This window comes from Bos grunniens, chromosome 19 (assembly GCF_055505025.1).
Source record: "Bos grunniens cultivar Pamir isolate PY7600 chromosome 19, Bosgru_T2T1.0, whole genome shotgun sequence".
Lineage (NCBI taxonomy): Eukaryota > Metazoa > Chordata > Mammalia > Artiodactyla > Bovidae > Bos > Bos grunniens.
Genome location: NC_141183.1, coordinates 46,034,945 through 46,053,596, shown reverse-complemented (window position 1 = coordinate 46,053,596; position 18,652 = coordinate 46,034,945). Strand labels below are relative to the sequence as shown.

General features: G+C 40.7%; 1 protein-coding gene across 6 annotated transcripts in view; it reads left to right on the top strand.

Annotated features, from left to right (window-relative positions):
* MYO1D (myosin ID) overlaps nt 1-18,652 on the top strand; it is a 359,000-nt gene that overhangs the window by 104,421 nt on the left and 235,927 nt on the right. For all 6 annotated transcript variants that reach the window (XM_086360259.1, XM_086360256.1, XM_086360255.1 and 3 more), the window contains exons 3-10: nt 1,334-1,427; nt 4,448-4,613; nt 6,319-6,372; nt 7,838-7,933; nt 12,579-12,695; nt 14,666-14,869; nt 16,821-16,966; nt 17,050-17,164. In XM_086360259.1, the coding sequence (XP_086216385.1) occupies nt 1,334-1,427; nt 4,448-4,613; nt 6,319-6,372; nt 7,838-7,933; nt 12,579-12,695; nt 14,666-14,869; nt 16,821-16,966; nt 17,050-17,164 (992 nt within the window). The remainder of the gene's footprint in view (nt 1-1,333; nt 1,428-4,447; nt 4,614-6,318; nt 6,373-7,837; nt 7,934-12,578; nt 12,696-14,665; nt 14,870-16,820; nt 16,967-17,049; nt 17,165-18,652) is intronic.

The window sequence follows — 18,652 nt, the reverse complement described above, 5'->3', positions numbered from 1 at the left end:
GTCCCAAAAGCACTTCTCGTTTTATACATTTTCTCTGTGTGTGCAAATACATATAGTCACGCATGCATCTTAATTATAAATATATATTATAGAATTATGTTATCACTGCTATTACATAACTTGTTTCTCCATTTAACAATGTATAGTGGATATCTTTTCACTGGAAAACCTATAGAAGTAGTACAGTCTCTGAGAAATATTGTTTTTGTGTAGGATGACGTTGAATAGTTGAACCATAATTTATTTACCCAATGCTCTAATAATGGGCATATTACTTGCAGATGTTAGTGATAGTACATAGAATAGCCTGCAGAAACAGCCTTAAAACCTTTGAAGATTATCATTTGATTATATTTGTATTTTTAGTATTTCTAGAGTATAAATTTCTGCACGTGGAATTTTGGGTCACAGGGGATAAACATTTAAAAATCTGGGCAGATAATTATAAACTTATCCCTTCTCCCCTCCTTATGTGAGTTGTCCTGCTTTTTCTGTGACACCATATGTTTGGAGCTTGCGCTTTTGTTTTTCACTAAAATTGATGTAATTAAAGAAAATTTCATCCCCATTAAAAATTATTTTAAAAACTCTGCTGTAGCAAAAACAGTTACATGAATTTCACTGTAGCCACTGTTTGTCACTTCTCTTGTTTCTTTTCCACTGGACTTCAGAGTCACCACCAAGTACTAAGACTTTAAGGGATTACTGTGCCACATTTTACCCCTTGATATTTTTTACATCTGTTAGTTTGCTTCTACAGTAGTTTTAAATTTTTTACCATGTTCAGATCCATTAGAACCAATCCCATATCAAGATAGAATGAAATAACTCAAAAAAAAGAACAGAAACATAAAAGATTTCAAATGAATTACATAAAACCTTGACAAATGCTGACTTCCCTGGGAGGTCCAATGGCTAAGACTCCACGCTCCCAGTGCAGGGGGCCCGGGTTCCGTCCCTGGTCAGAGGACTAGATCCCACATGCTGCGACCAAGAGACAGCACAGTCAAATAAATAAAAATAAATATTTTTCAAAAAACTTTACGAATGTATGGATACCAAGGGGAAAAAGGGGGTGTGATGGATGGAAGATCAGGATTGACATATATATACTACTATGAATAAAATAGATAACTAATGAGAATCTTCTGTACAGCCCAGGGCAACTCTGCTCAGTGCTCTGTGGTGACCTAAAAGGGAAGGAAATCTAAAAAAGAGAGGATATATGTGTCCATGTAGCTGATTCACTTTGCTGTACAGTAGAAACTAACAGAACCTTGTAAAGCAATGATACTCCAATTTTTTTTTTTTAATTTTTAAATTTTCCCCCTAGGGGAAAGCGGAGCCGGTAAAACAGAAGCCAGTAAGTACATCATGCAGTACATTGCAGCCATCACCAACCCCAGTCAGAGAGCAGAGATCGAAAGGTAAGGGCCATCTAAGCATGCGGGAAAATTCTCACTGGAGCCTCATTTGCTATACAGACTGGACTAGGTTAGGCCTACACTCTGATATGCATTGGGCATTTACTGATGGTTAAACTACTTTGATTCTCTTCCTGCAGATCTCTGTGCTTTTATTTTTTAATAACTTGGGTTATCTTTACTTTTACATTTTATGTATTCATTCAGGGATGCACTAGGACTTTGTTGCTGTGCACAGGTTTTCTCTGGTTGTGGCGAGAGGGGGCTCCTCTCCAGGTGTGGCGCACAGGCTTCTCGTTGCGCTGGCTGCTCTCGTTGTGAGGCACAGGCTCGGTAGTTGTGGCATATGGACCTGGTTGCCCCACGGCATGTGGAATCCTCCCGGACCAGGGATCGAACCTGTGTCCCCCTGCACTGGCAGGCAGGTTCTTAACCACTGAACCACCAGGGAAGTCCTCTCTGTACTTTCATTTATATCCTTCTATTTCCATATTTCTTTTTGATCGAAAGATACTGCTAAGGTAATTCCAGTCTGCATCTGCCGCCTTCAGTGTTACATGTAATAGTCTCCTGGGAGTTTGTATTATTCAAGTACGCACAGGTTTCTTGCTCTTTCTACAAGCATCTTTTCTACACTGTGCTCTACTTTCCCTAGACTGAAAGGGGGCTCTGGGAGGCAGATGCATGCTGCCCAACTCTGTGACAACCAGAACCTTGGTATTAGCAGTTCCGAATAGGATTCATACCACATCGTTCTCCGCTCACCGCAAGATGAGTGGTGAAGCTGGTGTGCACTGACCCAGCATTCAGTAGAGTGTCTGGTACATGCTCTTTACTTAGTAAATATTAAGGAGTAAAGGGATGGGGTTTTTTTTTGTTTTGTTTTTAGAAAGTTGGCTCTAAAGCAACATGACTTTCTTATGTGGTGTGGACTTTCTGAAGAGAAAAAGAGCAACTTTCTAAAGTTGTTACTTTGGGACTCCCCTGGAAGTCTAGTGGTTAAGACTTCACCTTCCAATGCAGGGAATGTGGGTTTGATCCTGGTCGGGGAGCTAAGATCTTACATGCCTCCTGGCCACAAAACCAAGATATAAAACAGAAGCAGTATTGTAACAAATACAGTAAAGATTTTTCAAATGGTCCACATAAAAAAAAAAATCCAAAGTTGCTAGTTTGAAACTCAGTGTTTATTTACAGGACAGTTGCACTCTGTCTATACGTCTCAGCCTTCAGTTTTATGGGTAGAGAAAAAGGAAGTTGTATTGGTACAAAAGAAGAGAATTTGGACTAGACTACCCTACATGGGCTTTCTTCTCTCACTGTAACTGGGCTCGATTGCCACATCAAAAGAGGTATCTTTCTTAGTAGCGATACAGCCCCAATTGTGATTCTGACTTTGCAACCTAATATGACAAGGACAAGGATATAAGTAAGTTTTTAGAATTTCCTTAGAATCTCAGGAGAGTAACTGGCTGAGAACTAAATTTTAGTTTGTTTTAAGAGTTAATGTCTAAGCCCAGTTGGTACAGTAAAGTAAGGCATGTTTACATTTACTGGCCTTTTAAGAGCATATCTGACCGTAGTTTATAAACACTTGTCTTTATTTACCATAGCAAAGCAGTTTCCCCTGCCCCACTTAAACGCCTACTTTCATTCGTGAGGAGTTAAGGTTGTAGGGTCACTTTTAAGTAGTGATGGGAGGTTATTTCAGTAATATGCCCATATAAGAGCAAGTATGTCAGTGAAATAGAAACTAAAATGAGACCTAGAATGAAGTTAAAATGTATCCATTGGGATAGAGAACTAGTGTTCATCAATAAAGACTGACTTAACGTCTTTTGTAATTATCTTTATTTAAAAATTGTACCTGGAAGAAAAAGACTTAACTACCTGATACCAAAGAGAGATTCCATACAGCTCTAAACAAAATGATGAGCAGTTTCTAAACTAATCAAGACCACATTGATGATATATTAACCAGTGCAATAAATTTCACTAGGCTTTGTAAGCAAATACTTTAAAAAATGGAATCATTGTCCGTATCACCCATTCTTTTCAGAACATCTCTTAATATTAAATAAAATAATTTTATTTAATAAAAATAAAAAATATTTTTAATATTTAAAATTTAATAAAACAAAATTTAATATTAATAAGAACACATCTTATTTAATAAAATATTTAATATTTAATAATTTTAATAGTAATATTTAATAATCATTTAATATTTAATATTAATAAAAATATTAATACATGAATATTTATTTATGTAAATAAAATATGCTCATTTAATAGAAAAACTAAAAATTACATCGTTGTGCAGAACATGAAAGTTCCCTGAAATTCCACCTACCTACCCCATTAACCTAGGTAACCATAGTGAAGTATGTTGTCCCTTCCAGATTTGTAAGCATTTAGTAAAACATGTCGGAGAAGGCAATGGCACCCCACTCCAGTACTCCTGCCTGGAAAATCCCATGGATGGAGGAGCCTGGTAGGCTGCAGTCCATGGGGCCGCTGAAGGTTGGACACGACTGAGCGACTTCACTTTCACTTTTCACTTTCATGCACTGGAGAAGGAAATGGCAACCCACTCCAGTGTTCTTGCCTGGAGAATCCAAGGGATGGCAGCGCCTGGTGGGCTGCCGTCTATAGGGTCGCACAGAGTCGGACACGACTGGGGTGACTTAGCAGCAGCAGCAGCAGCAGTAAAACATGTGCGTGCACACATACACACACCACAAAGATCATACTATTTTGTAATACATATTATTTTGCAACTTAATTTCTCATTCATTAATATATTCTGGACCTCTTTCTAGGTAAGTATATATTGTACTAGGAAACAAAAATTTATCTTCATCCATCCCTCCTCATGGACATTTCTGTTGTTTAAAGGTCCAAACAATGCTACAGTCAGCTTCTCTGTAGACATATTTGCATGTCTTTTCATGAAATCTAATTTCTTAAAACGTCCAGTCTTTGAAATTTCTCTCAGTGACTTTCCTTTATCTGTGTTAAAGAGTGAAGAATATGTTGCTTAAGTCTAACTGTGTCCTGGAAGCTTTTGGAAATGCCAAAACCAACCGCAATGACAACTCAAGCAGGTTTGGGAAATACATGGATATCAACTTTGATTTCAAGGGAGACCCGATTGGTGGACACATCAATAACTACTTATTGGAGAAGGTAAAATGTGCTTGGTTTCTGAGGGTCATGTTTGCAAATGCTGAATTTTTGAGGGGGAGCACTAGAATTGCGTTTTCAAATTGAGTTATAATTCATGTACAATATTAGTTTCAGGTATACAATGCAGTGATTCAGTGATTTTATATATTATAAAATAATCACCTCACTAAGACCAACTACCGTCCATCACCATGCAAACTTATTACAGTGTCAATGACTGTATTCCCTGTGTGTACGTCACCTCCTCATTTGTAACTAGTAGTTTGTACTTCTCAATACCCTCCACCTATTTCACCCATCCCTCCCCCAACACCATCCTCTCTGACAACCACTGTTTGTTCTCTGTATGTGTGAGTCTGTTAATGCTGAATGTTTTTTAAAAACCTGATTGTAGAATTTCTTCTACTGCTCCAAAGTAGCTTTTAATCCTCTTCTCCATCCCTTCCTGCCCCTCAGTTACTGTTCTGTGACATTAATGTTCTCCTTTTGTGTTCTCTTATTAGCATTACAATGTCAAGTTGGGAAAAGTTATAGCATTTGTAGATAATGATTTAGGTGTGTGTGTGAAGGGAGGTGATTGAACATGTGCCAACTTTGGGGTGAGGGTTAGCAAAAACCCATCTAGGATTAATCGCTTCTACTCTTTTTACACATCCTCCCATGTTTGTATTTTAATTAATTTGAAATCTCCTTTCTTCCAGTTTCTATTTGTTCACTGCCTTATAGAAACATATATATATATGTATATTTATATAGTAATATAGTACTTTGTGGTTTTATAGCCTAATTGTGAGGCATACTACATTTGGTCTGTGAAAACTTTGAGTATGTTTTTATCTGCCATATGAGTGAAAGATCCAATTTGTAGAAGAGTCCAGTCAAAACTTTCCTCTTGGGACTGCTAGAGAGGCTGTGTCCTAACTAATCTGGAGTAGATTTGCCTGGTTACAGCAGTTAAGGTTGAGCTTGACCAAGTTAAGTCGCTGCCTTGAACTGTACTCAGAGATGAACTGACCTACCTTCTCAGTTAAGGGCTTTCCATCCCAGTCATACCATAGCAACCTTTATGGCAGCAGAATGCAGTCTTAACCTTCATTTTTGTTTGTGAAGCTGAAGGCAGACTGTTCAGGAAACAGTGTTTTATCAGAGTCAGTTGGAAAAGGACAGGAAATGCCAGTTATTATCAGTCTGTTTGTTTTTTTTCCCAAAATGTTTCATGCCTTCACTTTATGTACATATTCACGCAAAAGAATCCCCTTACATTTTGAGTCCTCTCTTAAGAGCAATCTTTTTGAAACCCTCTCGAGCAGAGGAATCTGTGGACGGATCTTGTTCGCCTGCCTGACTTCAGTCCAGGATGTAAGGTGGTGCTTTTGGAAATACCAGCAGATCCTCAGGAAGGGAATGCTGAGAGTATTCCTCCCTAAACATTCCTTCCTATTCTCCCCACTGCCAATTCCCTCCCCCTGAAAATTCCATCTTTAGGCTCCAGGTTTTAAAAAACATCAAAATAGCTTCATTTTCGGAAAGTTTAAGAAAGAATTATCGAAAGATTGCACAGAAAGCTCCATGGGTTGGTCCCATCCTTGGGGTCCTTAGGACCTTTCAGGGCAGTGCTGGTACAGGGTTCTCTGGGAGAGTGGCTCTCATTTTGTTTTAGCAGTACAATCGCAGGTTTTAATGCGTTTCTTTTTTCCCCCCTTAGTCTCGAGTTATTGTGCAACAGCCAGGAGAAAGGAGCTTTCATTCTTTCTATCAGGTTAGTAAGCCCTCGCGCAGATAATCGTCCATTTGTTCAGGCGTGCACGAAATGAAATGGATTTTTACTTCGGGGACTCTCCCCTGCCTTGTGCCTCCCTCGCCTCCATCGGCCCGCGACACGTCACACACATGGGCACGCGTGCATACACCCTCCCCCACGGGGCTCTTCAGGGACTTGAGGAGCATGACTGTTCTCAGAAGTTAGCAGGTAGTTAACCAACCGGACGACTGCCTCGGTTGAGCTTCCCTCTGTCTCTCTGCAGTGTAGTGACAGTTTAATGACCCTAAACGCTTTTAAAACGATACATTCTGAATATGGTAAATTAGTTTTATTTTTCAGTTGGAGCTATTGTTCCCATTTTGCAGCACTCCAGAGATGGGAATACAAATTCAGGTTATTTTTGTTTAAAAAAAAAAAAAATCAATTTAAAAAACCTGATGGTTACATTTTTTTCAGTAAACCAAAGTGTGCAGTTTCACATAGAGAATTTCAACATAGTGCCTTCTGAAATTCATGTTCTATCGAGAAGGATGATGTGTATTGTGTCTGTGTTTTTGTTGATAATTCACCATGTTTTCAATAAACTAGTTTTCTGCCAAATAGAGGAGTTCTATTATTTCAAGAACCTGTGACTGGGATTTGCCTGGTGGTCCAGTGGCTAAGACACCAATGCAGGGGACCCAGGTTCAATCCCTGGTCAGGGAACTAGATCCCCCATGCCACCACTAAGGACCGATGCAACTAAATTAATAACTTACATTTTTTTTTTTTTTAAAGAACCTGTAACTTTTTCTGCACTTGAGTGAAAGTTAAAATTTGTCTTTGTCCAATACTACAGTCCTGGCTACCCAATTGTCCTTTCCTGGGATTGGAGTTTGAGGAGGAAAAGCTGTTTGTTTCCAGTATGATTCAACATATGACTAGCTGCTGATGCCTTTTAGATTGAAGGCAGTATTGACTTTTTCTGAATTCGAAACACAACTGCACACTGTCTAGATAACAAGGTTGATAAGCACATGACTGCCATAGAGCACTGGCTCCCGGTTCACAAACAGCTACAGTCCAAGCAAGAACCTTTCATGCCAGCTATATTGGGAAAGGGCTAAGAACTTTTAAGTAATTTTCCTTCTGACTGTGTATAACATTCTCCATCTCTGATGATGTTGAAGCCATTTCCCCTCGAGATAAAAAATAAATCTTCAAAGCCAGAGGACCTGAGTGAATTAACCCAGAAGATGAAAAACAGCTAGTTTACCATTAAGTTTGGAGTAAGAAAATGGCAACCCAATCTAGTCTTCTTGCCTAAAAAATTCCATGGACAGAGGAGCCTGGTGGGCTGCAGTCCATGGGGTCTCAAAGAGTCGGACGTGACTGAGGGACTGAGTGCCAGTAAGTTAGAATACATGGTATATTGGGTTCAGTGGGTATATTGATAGCTTATTTTTATTTCGATGTTTTTCAGCTGCTGCAAGGAGGTTCGGACCAGATGCTACGTTCTCTGCACCTCCAGAAATCCTTGTCATCCTACAGCTACATCCATGTTGGAGCCCAGCTAAAGGTAAGCGTTTCCTTTTTGAGATGATTCAGATATAGAATCAAAGAATCAGAAGGGACATTAATTAAATTATCGGTTTCAGCCTGCCACCTTAAGGCAAATGAATGACTCTTTTATTCTATTTTTAAAATTCTCTAGGACAGAGATTCAATGTATTATTGATGCAACAACTTTGCTTAATAACCCATTACTATATTTTATCACCATCTGACAGGAAAGAAGTTTTTCTCTTGTGATCTTGTGGGTTTTTTTGTTTTTAATTTTTAATCCCATTCCTTTTATTTTGACCCTCTAAAAACATTGTTACAAGTAGGAAATCCACCGCAAAAGAAGTAGGATATGATTTGGCCAAAGGCAAGTTGTTATAACAAAAGAAAGCTGAAAAGCACTGTGGTTGAAAAATATCAAAGATCGCCATTCATTCGTTTTTCAAATCATGATTTTGATGAAATAGTTTTGTGATCCTTGGAGCATTTCTATTCAGCTTTCACATTTTCCCCCCCTTCCCTTGCATATAAAGCCCTTGCACACACGTAACACCGATCCTTTTGCCCTTTGGTTTCTAATTCGTGTTCTGCTATACATCTAACTTCTGCTAGCCAATTTGTAGCTAATCCTAATAATATAGTGATTTGCCAATGGTAGGTTATAAAAGAGTAATTATAGTTTCATTGGGGAAGGTGTATAAATACATGAAATAAGATCCGAAGGGAAATAGACCAGGGTTTACTTGTTTACTCTGGGTATATAAAGTTATACATACTTGGGTTCTTCTGCTTTTTCCATATTTAATATTTCTTCTATAATTAAAGATGCATTGCATTTGTAGTTTGGGGAGAAAATAAAACACTTTATAAAAGGAAAGAATCCAAGATGTGGGAAGCATGTCTTTTTTTCAAATTCTTTGCAATTCATCTTAAGCTAATTATACCTGTATTAGTGGTTTTAGCGATATTTTTATTATCACACATATAAATAAATGATATTTAGGGTTTTGCAATCAGTTTTCCATTGTTTGACATTTAAGTTGCACAAGTTTTATACTTTTATCGTCATCCAAGAACAGGATGTTTGGCTGAAAATTAATTGGAAGCAAGCAAAACAACAGAGGGCAACACCCCAACTTTTTTGAGAATAGGTCAGAGGTACTTCAAAATGTATAAAAGATTGTAAAATCAACACTTAAAAGAACAGTGACTGACAATATTCTTTTTAAATCAAATTGTCTCGTGACCTAGTGACTCTTGACTGGGTCATGTAAAGCACCCACAAAAAGCAAATATTAAATGAACATTAAGTCTTTTCTTCAACACTAAATTTACCTTAGGTTCCCTTTTCATCAACAATTTTCATTCCTATTCCTCCCCTTCCTTTTTTTTCTGCCCAATAAAAACCAAGAAGTAATATATGATCATAGTCAAAACCTAAAATAAAGATGAACCAAAAGGAAATTAAAATATACTAAAGCTCACCTTTCAGAGATAATTGTTGGTAACAGCAGTATATATATGTATATATTTATATATGGAATAATACAATAAATCCTAATTAAACCTTTTATTAAATTATAATATAATCATTAATATCTTTCTATGTAAACAAATATAAATTAATAGAACAGTTTTAATAACTATGAAGTATTACTCTCTATGTTTCATAACTTAGCCATCCTAAAATGTAGGACTCATGTACAATTAAGATACTGTGGGTTACAGGTAAGACCCAATTAAAAGTCTCCAAAAACAATAAGGAACTTGATTATATCATAACAAGAAGCCCCAGGATGGGGCAGTTCCAGAGTTGGTTAATTGAGTGCCTTAACAATGTCAGTAAGAGACCCAGATGCTTGTTTGTTTCTCCAACTTACAGTTTTGCCATCGTCACTGATTTGGCTGGTCTGCTTAAGCTGATTTTCCTCATGGTCCCAAAATGGCAGTGGCAATTCCAGCAGTCACGGGCAGAGAAAATGCTCCTGGCCACAACCCTTGATAAGCTAGGGAAGCCTCATGTCTTATGGGCCAGAATGGCTTCTCATGCCCATGACTGACCAATCACTTGGTTAGGGGAAAAAGATCCCTGTGATTAGTTTAGACCAATGAAGATTTACCTCCTAAGGTGAGGGGAAACCAGTCCTGAAGAACACATGCCCTTGGCGAGGGGTGAACAAGTCAGAGTTTCGTCAGTAGGAAAGAAGTAGGGCTGGAAAATGCCCCTTGGGTAGGCAGCCGACAGTTCCCCTCAGTAGGAGGACATGTAGACTTCTTGTCTGGTTTCTCTGCAGTTTCAACACTGTTGTGGCTTTTGATAATAATAATCTGATAGTTGGGCGCTTTCACTGTGCTAGGAACTGTTGTTGTCGTTCAGTTGCTAAGTTGTGTCCGACTCTTTGCAACCCCGTGGACTGTAGCACGCTAGGCTTCCCTGTCCTTCACTATGTCCTGGAGTTTTTCAAATTCATGTCCACTGAGTTGGTAATGCTACCTAACTATCTCATTTTCTGCCATCTTCTTCTGCTTTTATCTTCGATCTTTCCCAGCATCAGGGTCTTGGGAAAGACTGAAGGCAAGACCCGTATATGAAGGAAGTTGCTGTATGTAAATTCTGATTTCCTTCTCCAATAGCCATGTAAGAAAGGTACCATTATGCCCTTTGTCCCCATGAGGAAATTGAGCTTCAACAAAGTTAAGCATCTTAGAGAGCTGGAAAGGGGAAGAGTTTGCCTGGTTGAGTCCTGGAATTAAAGGAACACGTGCTCATCAGGCAGAGGGGACCCCTTCCTCTGATCTTCCTCAGCAGGTGAGCATCAGGCCAGGTCTCTGTGTCCCAGCCAAGGCAGAAACTCACCGAGGAAAGATTGGACTCCCCGCAGCCACTGCTTTGGAAAAACTCCTAAGATGGGCAGTTACCGTTGCTTTACTGTGAATTTTATTGACACCCTTGTATTTCCAATGGGCTACAGATCAAGGCAAGCAGTTAGTCTTTGAACCCTTGTCTTAGTCTAGTTGGGTTGCTACAACAAAAATACCATAAGCATATGAGAAATGTTGATTTCTCATAACTCCGGAGGCTGGGGAGCCCAAGATCAAGGCCCCAGCAGAGTCTGTGTCCACTTTATGGTTCAAGGGTTGTGCCTTCTTGCCATGTCCTCACAGGGCAGAAGGACCAGGGATCTGTCAGCTTAAAAAGATGCACAACGTGAGAATTGTGAGTTAAGTTCTATCTGGGCAAAATGAGGACTGCCTCCCAGGAGATAGCTCTGAGAAGCTGCTCCGAAGAGGTAGTAGGGGAAGGTCAGTATCTTACAAAAGGTTTTCTGCTGGTCACGAGGAGCTGATGTCACCATGAAGGGTTTTAGTGCTTCTCTTTGATGTGAGGAGATGCAACAATTGGGATCGTGAAATCAGCTCCTGAAAATAACTATGTAAAGACCTGTTCCACCAGTTTCCCTGGAGCATAAGGTGCCCCATCCCTGTTGTCCACCCTGAACTCCCTTCAGGGCATGGCAGAGGTCAACAGCTGCAGCTGCGCAGAGTTCAGTCCGCACAGAGGCAGATGGCAGAGGCCCTCCCTTGGCAAGCACCAATTTGTCATTGACAGACCTCTGGGGTCTCTTTTCTAAGGGTACCCATCTGAACATGAGGGCTTCATCTCCAAGACCTGATCACCTCCCAGAGGCTCCATCCCTAACACCATCACCTTGAAGGCTAAGATTTCAACATATGAACTTGAGTGTGAGGTACTCAAGGTGCTCAAGCAGCGGCCTGTGTGTATGCTAAGTCCTTTCAGTCATGTCCAACTCTTTGTGACCCCATGGACTGTAGCCCACCAAGCTCCTCCATCCATGGGATTCTCTAGGCAAGAATACTGGAGTGGGTTGGCATGCCCTCCTCCAGGAGATCTTCCCAACCCAGGGACTGAACCCATATGTCTTATGTCTCCTGCATTAGCAGGCGGGTTCTTTACCACTAGCACCGCCTGGGGAGCTCCCAGGAAACTCGGGGGAGAGATATAAACATTCCTTCTACAGGAACCCTCTTGTACAGCGAGAATCTCTGACATCCTGAATGCTTACAGAATGCTTAAAAAAGCGAGGTCATATTCCTGGACCGTTTCCCAGCTAGCCAAATGATCGAGGCAGGCCACTTGGCTTTGGGGATGGGGTGGGGAGTGTTCTTCCTCACCTTTGAAGTAGGAAGCCTGACCAAACCAGCGTGGGAGCATTGTTCCCAGCCTGGACAAGACTAATTGTGGAACCAAAAGCCACAGACGACAATAGCTAGGCATGTGTTTCGGAGGTTCCTTCAGTCAGAGTTTCCACTTGTGGTCTCACATCTCATGCCACTTCCTCCACTCATCCCAGAGCTTCTCTGAGCCAACTCAGGACTTGCTCCTTCACTGCAGCTTCCAGAAAAGTGCCTGGTGCTTATTATGAGAGACGGTGGCTCTCACACAGAAGTGGGCCTTGTGGGTGTTGCCTTATATCGCTACCCCTGAAATCATTGTATTTTCTCTGGATACTCCCCATCCCTTCAGTGACTTACTCCAAAGGCATCAGGACCTTGGCTACACTTAAATTTAGTCTCCTGGTTTTGTATGTTAATGTTCAAATGAAATGTCTGTGACCTCGGTTTCCTGTTTTCATTCCCAGTCGTCTATCAATGATGCTGCAGAATTCAAAGTAGTAGCTGATGCCATGAAAGTAATTGGCTTCAAACCCGAGGAGATTCAAACAGCGTATAAAATCTTGGCTGCTATTCTTCACTTGGTGAGTGGGGACGCCTTTCTGAAGTTATTGCCTCCCTGTGGAGCTCGGATGTTCTTTCAGAAGGTTTGGGGTTTTGTAAAAAAGTAATTTATGTAGAGAAAATTTCTCTGACATGTTGAAGAAATTATTGTATCTGTAGTTTCCTCCACCATTTTATAATAGTAGGAGGGATTTTCCAAGCCACTGTAGGTTTTGAGACTGTGGCTTTCGTTCACTGCCTTCTTGGTATGTTAGGCTTTGGACTGGATATTTTCAAAGGTAAAAGAATTCAGCAGTGATGTGACCACCCATGGAATAAGCTCAAATCTTTTGAACAGAGTCAACTTCTAATGGCATTTGAACCAGAATCACAGAGCTAGATTTTTATTGTCTCATTTTATAGATTGGAAATGAATGACTGGCTTAAAAGTACCCCCCACCCCACCCCCAAAAAAGCACAGCCAGTTCATTGCAGCCAGTACCATGGGCCACCCTGGCCACTTGAGCACAAGTTATGTTCCACACATCACACTAAACTTAGAAGTAAAGAACTGTCAGCGGGAGTCTTTTCATTACTGTCTGTATTTATTAGAGATCTTGAAAGCATAATGAACCTGTGGCCTCCTGGTGAATGAGTGACAGCATGAATGCAAATCTGGAATAAAAATGACTTTGCACTTTCCTGTGGAGAGAGTAACCCTAAGGGAATCAGAAATGCACAGGGCCTGGGACTTCCCTGGTGGTCCAGAGCCCGCCTGCCAATGTAGGGGACGTGGGTTCCAGCCCTGGTCCAGGAAAATCCCAGATGCGCGGGGCACCTAAGCTCGTGCACCACAGGTACCGAGGCTGCGTTCGAGAGCCCGTGCTCCCCAGTAAGAGAAGCCACCGCAGTGAGAAGCACGCACCCCGCAACGAAGAGTAGCCCCCGCTCCCTGCAACTGGAGAAAGCCCACACGCGGCAACAAAGACTCAGTGGAGGGCTCCCCCCCAAGAGAAAAAAGAAAGAAATGCTCGGGACATATATGAAAACTGTTATAAAGCCGCATGTAAACAATCTCTTAAATAAATGTTTATGAGTGGGAAGACTTTAACATTCTAAATTATTTCGTTGTTTCAACTAGTTTATAAATACGGTGTGACAATAATGCTTCAGTATCCAAAGAAGAATTTCTTTTTTCAGTTGACATAATGATTCTAGAACTTACTAGAACAATAAGCATATACTAAAAGTGAATAAAATGTGTTAAAGGAGAATAGTAGGGTAGGGGGAGCTGGGGGAAAGAGACACAACTAATTCCAGCCATTTAAAATGATAGTAAAAGCCGCAGTGCTTTAAAACTTGCTGCATAAGTTCAGCACCAGATTAATCAACAGACTAGTTCATGTGCTGGACACTTGGTAGCTGGCTAATATTTATTGTCTGGAAAGAGTAACATATAAACAGACTCAAAAAATTGGTGGAAATTAATGTGTAATAAAGGTTATATTTCAAATCAGGAGGAAAAGCTTAGACTATTCAGTTGATGGTGTTGGAGCAAGTAATCATCTGAAAAAATAAAGTTGGATTCTTACTTTATACTGACATACCTTCTAGCTGGACTCAAGGCTTAAATAGGAGGGAAAAAACTATAAAAGGAATAGAAAAATCTATTAAATATTCATAAAATCTTCAGAGTTGGAATGATCTAAGCATGACACCAAAGAAAGAGAAACCCTGAAGCAAATGACTCATAGATTTGACAACATAAAAATATAAAATTTCCATCCATCAAAACCATACACTGAAAATTGAAAGATAGAGGAGTGTCTGGAGAAGGACGAAATGGATGAAGCACTCGATTTTTATGTGTTGAGATATTAATGTATTTAGGAAGATGGGTGCTACAGACAAGGTCCCTGGGAATTCTCTCACACTGGCAAATCTTTCTCTGACATCGTTTTTCAGAATCTCAGTGGAAATGATGTGTCTTGGTTCTTCTCTTCTGATACAGGGGAATTTAAAGTTTGTAGTGGATGGTGACACTACTCTGATTGAGGACGGCAAGCTTGTATCTATCATCGCAGAATTGCTGTCCACCAAGACGGACATGGTGGAGAAAGCCCTCCTCTACCGGACGGTGGCTACGGGCCGCGACATCATCGACAAGCAGCACACAGAGCAGGAAGCCAGCTACGGAAGGGATGCCTTCGCCAAGGTGGGAGTTTAACCGGCAGCCTGTTGGCGTTGTAAGGGCTCTGGTACCAAAATTTCTAATGAATCCCTAAGTTTCTGTTTCTAGTTATTGGTGGTTAGAAGTAGGGTGGCTCAGTGGTAAAGAATCTGCCTGCCAAGCAGGAAACCCAGGTTCAGTCCCTGGGTGGGGAAGATCCCCTGGAGAAGGAAATGGCAACCCACTGTAGTGTTCTTGCCTGGGAAATCCCATGGGCAGAGGAGCCTGGCGGGCTACAGTCCATGGAGTTGCAGAAGAGTTGCACATGGCTTAGCGACTGAACAACATGAAGGAAGTCTGGGGGAGGTGGGAAGATCAGCAGTCCAGACAAGACAGAAGTTTGAGATGGCCGTGAGACATCTAGGAGTGCTGTCAGGCAGGCAGGCAGGCATGGGACCTGGAGCTCAGAGGAGAGCTTGCGTTCAGACAGTGCTTTTGGGGGGAAACATCATATCACTGTTCTTTATTGTCATATGAAATGACACAGAAAAGAGGAGATAGGGAGAGAAGAGGACCAGGAGGAACTCCAGCTTTTAGAGGTCAGGTAGAGGAGGAGATGGTTAGATAGCACCACTGACTCAATAGACATGAATTTGAGCAAACTCGGGAGATAGCAGAGCACAGAGGAGCCTGGCGTACTGCAGTCCGTGGGGTTGCAGAGTTGGTCACAGCTTAGTGACTGAGGAACAGTAAGAGAAGACCTACTAAAGGTCACCAAGAAGAAACAGCCGGTGAAATAAGAGGCAAATTAAGACAGTGTGATGTCCTGAATCAGAGGGCAGAAAGTTTCAAGGCAAGAGTGGGAAACTGGGTAAGATGTCCACGTGGAGGAACGAGAAAGTGTCCATAGAGAGGTGCTTGGGGTCCTTGATGAGGCATTTCAGTGAGAAAATGAAAGAAAATGAGAGAAAATGAAGACTGGAGTGGTTGGAAGAGGAGGTGAATAGTGGAGGTCATGTGTCTGGACGTGTACAGGTGAAGAGAGCGGGTATCTGGAGGGAGATGTTAAGGAAAGACATTGCAGGACACATTTGTATCAGGATATGAATGTGTGCGAGTGTGTGGTGCCTTTGTCCTTTCGTGTTGCTGTGTGTGTTCTTGGGCATTGAATGTATATTTGAACCTCAAGGAATTTGAAATGCTGTCCTTTTGGCTTAGATCTTTATTTAGCATTATAAGTCAATGTTTGTGTATTTACAATCCATAGAATACAGAACTCGTTAGTTCTCTGCTTTTTATAGTTGATGAGGTTAAAATAAAGCAACAAAGTGACTTATACGAGATAGTAAGCAAATTATTGGTGTTACCAGGTCACAGAGACACACCTAAGGAATTTTGTTGAAATATAGCTCACATAGTGACCAATAATAACCACCATCCAAATATCATGCAAACGTCACATAATTTTTTAGAAAACGATCTGTATTTCTCATTTTTTAGCTTAGAGGATTAACAGCTATGCTAAATGCTAAGGAGGAGGTCAATAAGAATTTAAAACGTATCACAAATCCAGGGCTTCCCTAGTGGCGCAGTGGATAAGACTCCACCTGCCATTACAGGAGACGTGGGTTTGAACCCTGGTCCAGGAGGATCCCAAATGCCGTGGAGCAACTGGGCTAGTGTGCCACAACGATAGAGCCTGTTCTCTAGGGCCTGGGAGCTGCAACTGTTGAGCTCACGTGCCTCAGCTACTGAAACGCATGTGCCCTAGAGCCCTTGTGCCACAATGAGGTGGGGTGGGGCGGGGGGGCTCTGCAATGAGAAGCCCACACATCTCAGCAAAGACGAGCCCCCGTTCCTTGCAAATAGAGACAAGCGCACACAGCAACAAAGAGCCAGAACAGTCAAAATAAATAAATGAATATAATTTTTAAAAAATCCAAACAGAGGACTCATTTCCAACGTGCAAGAATTTACGAGGTCATTTTCATCACAGGCCATATACGAGCGCCTTTTCTGTTGGATTGTCTCCCGCATCAATGATATTATTGCGGTCAAGAACTCAGACACCACCATCCATGGCAAGAACACTGTTATTGGTGTCTTGGATATCTATGGCTTTGAAATCTTCGACAACAACAGGTAAACCAGAGAAGATACTAAAAACCCTATTGTTTTGTTGTTGTTAAAATTTGTTTGAGCCTGATTGATTCCTTTTCTTGCAGCTTTGAGCAATTCTGCATCAATTACTGCAACGAGAAGCTCCAGCAGCTGTTTATTCAGCTGGTCCTGAAGCAAGAACAGGAGGAGTACCAGCGGGAAGGGATCCCCTGGAAGCATGTGAGTGGATTCATGATAAAGCCAACTTCTAGCATCCTAGGGGTCTGCTGATTTCCTTGGGCGCTTGAAACACAGCACCCTTAGCTTTCCTTTTGGGGTATGTACATACAACTCACTTTCAGGGTTGACAGGTGGGGTTTCTCTAATTTGATCAACTCTCTGTTTGGGACCCAGAAAGGGCTGAGTTAAAATCAGTAAACTTATGTTCACCTGATTGCTGATACCCTGTAGGTTTTTGTTTTATTTTTTCTTTCTAATTTTATTGAGGTATAATTGACATATAGCACTGTATAAGTTTTGGAGGGGAAAATGTCAACCCACTCCAATATTCTTGCCTGGAAAATTTCAGGGCCAGAGGAGCCTGGTGGGCTACGGTCCATGGGGTCACAAAGAGTCTGACACGACTTAGCTACTGAGCATGCTCGCATGCACTGTGTAAGTTTACATTATACAGTATAGCAATTTGACTTAACGCACATCATGAAATGATTACCACAATGAGTTTAGTGAGTATTCATCGTCTCATATAGATAGAAAAGAAAAGAAAAAAATATTTTACGTTGATGTATAGTTGATTTACGATGTTGTGTTAATTTCTGCTATAGAGCAAAGTGATTCAGTTCTACATATATATATGTACATTTTTAAAAAATCCTTTCCCATTATGGTGTATCATAGAATATTGAATCCAGTTGTCTGTGCTAGACCGTAACACATGGCTTTTTGATTCACATCTGTCTGTTTGACTTTAGCATCCTTTATACATTATTCATAGCAGCAGCTTTTGCCTTCAATGGACAGAACTTGGCTTCCTAGTAGAGTTTCTTCTCCTTCCTTCTTTCCTTTTTTTGCTCTTATTCCTCTTTTTTCTTCCTCTACTTTGTAAGCTCAGTGGCACTCTGTCGTCTCTGGTCAGGGAAGTCCATACTCCCTGAAACCAGTGCATGAAGACAGCTGCGATGACTTTGATTTCCATTCAGTCTCTGTTGTGTCACACGAGTTTCCACCTCTCTTCGCGTGGCTCTCTGGGAACTTTGTATTTGTCACTGGTCTGATAAGATGTAGGCAGACAGTTTGACGGATGCAGGGCGCAGTCCCACAGATCACAGCTAAAACCAGGACCGTTAGACTTCCTGCTCATGAAAGAAGTGGGACCTTGTCATTTTCTTTGAAATTTTTATTATTAAACAATTTTGCGAACAGACTTTAAAAATTCAAAAACTTCTGAGTTTCCTTTTATTTCTGTGTTTATCCTTTGCCAAGTATAGACAATGAAGTCCACATTTGTTTTCTGATACTCAGTATAAGCAGTAAAAACCTATTTGAAATGCTGTATTTAAATTACTTTTATATTCCTTCCCACCTTCTTACTTGCTATCTTCTCTGATTCAGGAAAAGTAGATACTGGAAACATACATATATATTATATATAATTACATATTTTATATCTTATATATGTATATATATGGTATAATAATTAGCTTTCCT